The sequence below is a fragment of the Prunus mume genome, linkage group LG7 (genome assembly GCF_029339155.1).
Source record: "Prunus mume cultivar Tortuosa linkage group LG7, ASM2933915v1, whole genome shotgun sequence".
Lineage (NCBI taxonomy): Eukaryota > Viridiplantae > Streptophyta > Magnoliopsida > Rosales > Rosaceae > Prunus > Prunus mume.
The window spans coordinates 14,729,076-14,735,075 of record NC_142704.1 but is presented as its reverse complement, the minus strand read 5'-3'; the positions used below and the strand labels follow the sequence as shown (position 1 = coordinate 14,735,075).

Here is a 6,000-nt window from a genome sequence, read left to right as displayed (position 1 = left end):
GGTATCGTCCATTCCTACCAAAATTTTCTCCTCCTTATTGATATGGCTTCACCTTGTGGCTGCTTCAAGCTAGCCGAAAACGCGCTTCTCGCGTACAACTCTGAAGATGTGTAGAGTTCGAGCTTTTGCTCTTTCTCGGGTGCCTACACCATCTCCTACTATGTTGATGTTTGTTTGGTTTTTGTGTTTGTTCTGGTGCTTTGTCAGGTTTGATTTGAGAGGTGATGATCTTCTTGTGGCTGACTTCTTTTTTCTTGTTTGTGTCTTTGATATATGTGGGATTTTATGGTATTTGGGTGGATCTGTGGGTGGTGCAATTTTTTCGTTTTGTGTCTCTTAGGTGTGGCAGCTCTTCCCCTCAATTTGTCCCCTTGATGTCGTCTCTGGCGGTGCTGGCGGTGGCTGGGTTGAATTTTAGTTAGGGTTTGCTAGCTTTCTTGGCCTTGGTTTTTGCCTGTGGGCTTAATGCCTTCCGAGTTTTAAGCTTGTTGTTGTTTTCCTTGTATTTTATTTGGGCCTTTGGCCTTTTTGCTTTGTTGTTGAGCTTAGTTGGTTGGGTCTCACTTTTTGTTGTATTGTTATGCAATTTTGTGGGTTTCTAATGAAAACTACATCCGAACAAAAAAAAAAAAAAAAAGAAAAAGAAAAAAGAAAAAAAAGTTACCCATGGGTTGTGCTATATAGAAGATACTTGTCACACCATATGTGTGTTGACGAAATGTAAAGTAATTTTAGTGTCCAAAACGATCCTAAAAACGCGTGCCAAATATACCAAAGCCAAAATTTAATGCAAAAAAGCAAATGGTTGGAGAAGTCGCATCACCAAATTGCAAAGATTCTTTTGTCGACAACAAATTGCACACATTTATACCAAAATTTAAATGTTCAATGCATGTAATAGTCTAAATTAGAAAGTGACATAATATTCAAACTTTAGATTATTAGTTGTAGGTTCGAACTTTAGATTATTGATCTATAGGTCAGGAAGATCCCTTTCCGGATGAGACCCATTGACATAAATATATAATTTTAGACTCTAGTCTTCATACGAGAAAAACAGAAGAATGAAAAAAAAAAACAAAAAAAGAGAGCCGTGGTCCAAATGAAAATTATCAGCCGAATTAATCACTGATTTCATTTTACTCCTCCAGAATCCTCAAGTCAACATCGTTGACTCTCTCACCTTACCAACCCGTCACTTTAGCTCAACTCCAACCGTCCGTTTTTCTCTCAAATCCCCAGACCCCACATTCTATCTCACACACGCGCTTCCTTGCCCGCCGCGATTACGCATCTCGCCCAAAGAATATGCCACGTGTGCATCCAGCCCCTCCTCTCTGTACTAATCCCGGTTACTTTATCAATCCCGTACCCCACTAACCCTAGTCCTCTCTCTCTCTCACCTCTCCTCTCCCGTTCATATCTCTCTCTCTCCCTGTGCAATTTTCGATTTCTTCTGAGCTCCGAAAAAACAACGAAGAAACTCCGAAACGAAAAAGGAAAATAAATAAAGGGAAAAAGAAGAAAAAGAGAAAAACCGAAAACTTGAATTAGGTTTACGTATACAAAACTCTGCACTTTGTATGCGCGGGATTATATGAGCGTTTTGTGTGGCATTCTGTGGATTCGTTGTCTTGCAAATCAATGGCGGAGCGGAGGTTCGGGATAGGCTATGCTTTGGCGCCGAAGAAGCAGCAGAGCTTCATCCAAGAGTCGCTGGTCGGCCTCGCCAGATCGCGTGGCATCGATCTCGTACGGATCGACACTGAGCGCTCGCTAGCTGATCAGGGGCCGTTCGATTGTGTGATGCACAAGTTGTACGGAAACGATTGGAAGCGGCAGCTGGAGGAGTTCAGGGTGAAGAACCCTAATGCGGTGATAATCGACTCGCCGGAGGCGATCGAGAGGCTGCACAATCGGATTTCAATGCTGCAGGTGGTTTCGGAGCTGAAAATCGAGCACGAGAGTGACACGTTTGGGATTCCGAAGCAGATTGTGATATACGACAAGGAAACGCTGTTTGATCGCCAGGCTTGGGAGGGTCTGAAATTCCCGGTAATCGCGAAGCCTCTGGTCGCCGACGGCAGCGCCAAGTCGCACAAAATGGCCCTGGTTTTCAACCACGACGGGCTCGACAACCTCAAACCCCCAATTGTGCTTCAGGAGTTTGTGAACCATGGCGGCGTCATCTTCAAGGTGTATGTGGTTGGAGAACATGTGAAATGCGTGAAGCGTAAGTCACTCCCTGACGTTTCCGAAGAAGAGAAATTGGGAAGCTTGGATGGCTTGTTGTCGTTCTCGCAGATATCCAATCTTGCAAACAATGAGAGAACTGATGACAAGTACTACAAGATGATGCAGTTGGACGACACAGAGATGCCGCCACAGAGCTTTATCACTGATATTGCAAGAGGGTTGCGGCAAGGGCTGAGGTTGAACCTGTTTAACTTTGATGTGATTCGGGACGCGAGGTTTGGTAACCGGTATTTGATAATTGACATTAATTACTTTCCTGGATATGCCAAAATGCCGGGTTACGAGACTCTGTTGACTGATTTCTTTTGCGATATTATGCAAAAGAAAGAGAAAGATGGGGCGGAGAACACTGGTTTGGATAGTTATGAGGTACTTAGCTGTGATGACGAAGTGAGGAAAATTGTAAGTAGTGATGGGGATGATGGGGGTGATCTTAACGTAGAAGAGGAGAACCCAATTCAAGTTTGAAAGGCCCTGTGGCGTCTTTGTCCGATGGTTGGCTGGCACTATTGGTTCATTGGCATTTTCTTAAGAAGCTTGGCCATTTTGGTGATTTGTGGACGAAGATGAGTTGCACATTAGGTTTAGATAGCAGTTGGGGTACAGTGCTGAACTGAGTAGGCTGGTTCTTGGTTTTAGCTTTAACTTCTTGACAACAGGATTACATGATGTTCAGCGTTGATCGTGTATATTCCATTCACCAATGCTCCGGAGAAGGTACTTCTCAAAATACTATGCTGAAGTTTTAGCCTTTTTAGGAAAGTCAAGTTGTAATCTGAGGCTTTAAAGTCTTTCATTGCCTAGAAACTGTTCTAGTTTGTGCCATAGGCACCTTTAGTTAATGGATTTTGGCTTTTTTTTGTTAATGATTTTTTCATTTTTATTCTTTTTTGCTTTTTAGTTTTGATTGAATTTATTGAATTTTATGGTACTCTTTTTCGCTTCTTGAACTAATTTATTTGTTTGTGGTTGTTAATGTGGCTTGAATGGGTTGCATTAATAAGGTTTCTGATTAGTACTCTGTCAATCAAATTTTATGAGGAAATCATTGAAGTTTTATGACATTCCTGATCTTGCGCTTCTTCCTTCTTTTTTTTTTTCCCCCCAAATGCGAGTGTTTTTGGGCAAGAAGATAAAAGAAATGGTTGATGCAGTTTGTTTTGCTTTATTGTTTGGCAAGAGGCATATTAACTTGCTTGCATTTAATGTGTAACCTTCTGATGATACTTTTGTCATATATGTAGGCCTGTTTGAATAAACTAGTGTTAGGAGAGTAGTGCTTTGTCGCATGTTTTGGAAAGTTATTTAAAACTTAGTACATCCAGTGAATGCCCAGACTAATGCTCTAATTTCCATAATAAAAAATTAGGATCCCAGGTTTGCCTTTTCAGGTTTTGTTGAGACTTGAGAGAAATGAACACCAAGTAATACACACATAAGCCTATTATTGCTTTGATGTAATGTTTGGTTGTTTTTGGATAAAGCAGAATGCTAGAATCAGAATGGAATAAGGAGCTGATCGTATTTTCGGTGAATGAGTTCTAGGATTAGACAATTGATAAGAATGTTCTTGAAACCAAAGTGGGTGTAGGATAGAACAAATTACAATGTTGGATCTGTGTTGCTATACGTTTAAGACTGCGTATTGACTTTGCATGAATGCCAATAGGAGTGATTGGCCCACATATGGTTTTGGTGTGTCGTTATTAGTGACGGTTTCTACTTTTATGATGCGAATATGCCTTGTCGTTTATGGGAACAATATATTTAAGTAGTTTAGGAATTTGACACTAAGATTCCTGTGGCTTGTACTCATGTTAAATTCTGACTTGTAGCTGAGTCATATTTAAACACAATCTGCTGGCTCATAAACTTGTTCGCGATAGATGGACTAGTACAATGTATGCAAGCTCGATGTGTGTAGGAGTCCAACACGTGTTTGCTAATTGTTTTAAGCTCAAAATTGTGAATGTATTTTCCACAGTGCTTAAGTGTCAGGGGCCAGTGCTTATAACCGCATATGGTTCTTTTGCAGTAGTGTCAAAGACACGTACTTAAGAAGAGACTGGGTCTATGAAAGTGACTAGATTGCGTACAAATAATCTTCCTATAACCTTTCCCCTCCCCGATAATCTTTCAAATTCAAATAGAGAAATTATTGGTACTTGGCACCTGAAAGGCCACATGTCAATGATAAAATGATAGTGATTTATAAGTGGAAATGGAAAGTTTTGAATGCTATTAAGTTTCTGTAGTCAATAGCAAATTGATTAAATCCTTTGCAAAAGATATATCAAATGTATATCCAATTGCAGAGAATCTCGCTCCTATTATTTTACTTCCTTTGCATAAAATATATGATTCATCCCCATACATTCTCTACAGTTCTGTGTCAGTGGGCTATGGAAGCCTAGTTGAGAAGTTAATAAGTATAGAATAAATTGTTTTTTTGTGAACTTGTCACAGGATTGTAGTTTTTATACAACCGATTGTCCTGGCCAGTTCCATGACCTTTGCTGCTCTGCGCTAAGCCGAGTGATTCCTGCTACATTTCTAGCCTGTCAATGAGGAGTCATCTATCTGTTAATTTTCTATGTTCTGTTTCATAGAAAGAATTTATGTCATGTACATATAGATAAATAATTATGGTATTGATGAAACTACTACCTCTTGGTTTGAGGATGGTAAGAGAAAATCAACAGTACGTGTTTGTTTGGCTAAAACTTATTGTGTCCCCATGTTACGTTTGAATTCACGCATTGAATCCATTGTATTTTTGGGGAGTTGGTGGAGGGTTCTTACTCTATTTTTGTTTTCCTTTTTATGTTTTCTTTCAGTTACTTATTAATTTAGTTTTCAAGTCAGTCTTCTTTTGTGGCGATCTATGTATATTTAAGTTTTGATGTGCTTTGATAGAAGAATCTTTGTCTATCAAGTCCTAAGTTGTATGCTTGGCCAATAAAAAAAAAAAAAGTCCCAAATGCTGTGTGTTCATGTGAAATGTATATAATCACTGATACCCATCTTTGCTACACCTTCGAAATTGTTTTGCGTTTGCTCGTGTTGTGGCCTTGTGGTAAATGTTATGATTTATGCGATTGTATGAATTCATGTTTTGAGAAAACTGGAGATGTGGAGAGTCGTTGACTCTGTCTGTAGATTGAGCTTCATGCACTGGTCACCTTGTTAGGTGCAAAACTTAATCAAGTTTGGTATTGTATGTAAAGGTCGTAACCATGCAGTATGAATATAGAAGTTAAAACTGAGAAAGTCTGATTCTGGAGATAGAAAGAGAAAAAGCCCATAAAACCTTCTGTCTCACTGGTTGTATTCCAGAAGTTCCAACTAGATCAATGACTTTTCTTGCCCAACTATAGAAGAGTACAGAAATAAATTAAATCTTGGTGGTTGTCGAAGGTTGTAAACAGAACCTTTCTGTTGTACAAGTCCCGAAAAAGAAAAACAGTAGCATGAGGTTGTTCATTGGATCTTAGAAGTCCTGTTATGTCTTTATTTAGTGTTACTAAATGTGGAGTACTGTGGGTATGTATGAATCCTTCTGAGGCTTCCATTGGCAAGTGAATGGTGGTGTCCTACTTTTCCATCCTCTTTATGGAAATTTCCCCATCCTGAATTTGCTATTGGCTATGGATTTTCCTGATTGCGGAATATCTAAAATGCTCTGGTCTTTTTGAACTTATTTTCAATAATTGCGGACAAAGAAAAAGGAGAATAAGATTGTAC

At 39.5% G+C, this 6,000-nt stretch overlaps 1 protein-coding gene across 1 annotated transcript; it reads left to right on the top strand.

Annotated features, from left to right (window-relative positions):
• The first annotated feature begins 1,399 nt into the window (after positions 1 to 1,399).
• LOC103336869 (inositol-tetrakisphosphate 1-kinase 1) lies at positions 1,400 to 5,135 on the top strand. The gene is made up of 2 exons (XM_008239992.3): positions 1,400 to 2,973; positions 4,723 to 5,135. Exon 1 carries the CDS (start codon positions 1,645 to 1,647, stop codon positions 2,722 to 2,724), a length of 1,080 nt encoding a protein of 359 aa, XP_008238214.2. The 5' UTR covers positions 1,400 to 1,644; the 3' UTR covers positions 2,725 to 2,973; positions 4,723 to 5,135.
• The last annotated feature ends 865 nt before the right edge of the window (positions 5,136 to 6,000 follow it).

Coding starts and splice junctions, on each gene's coding strand:
- LOC103336869 (XM_008239992.3), top strand. CDS start 1,645: ATGGCGGAGCGGAGGTTCGGGATAGGCTATGCTTTGGCGCCGAAGAAG.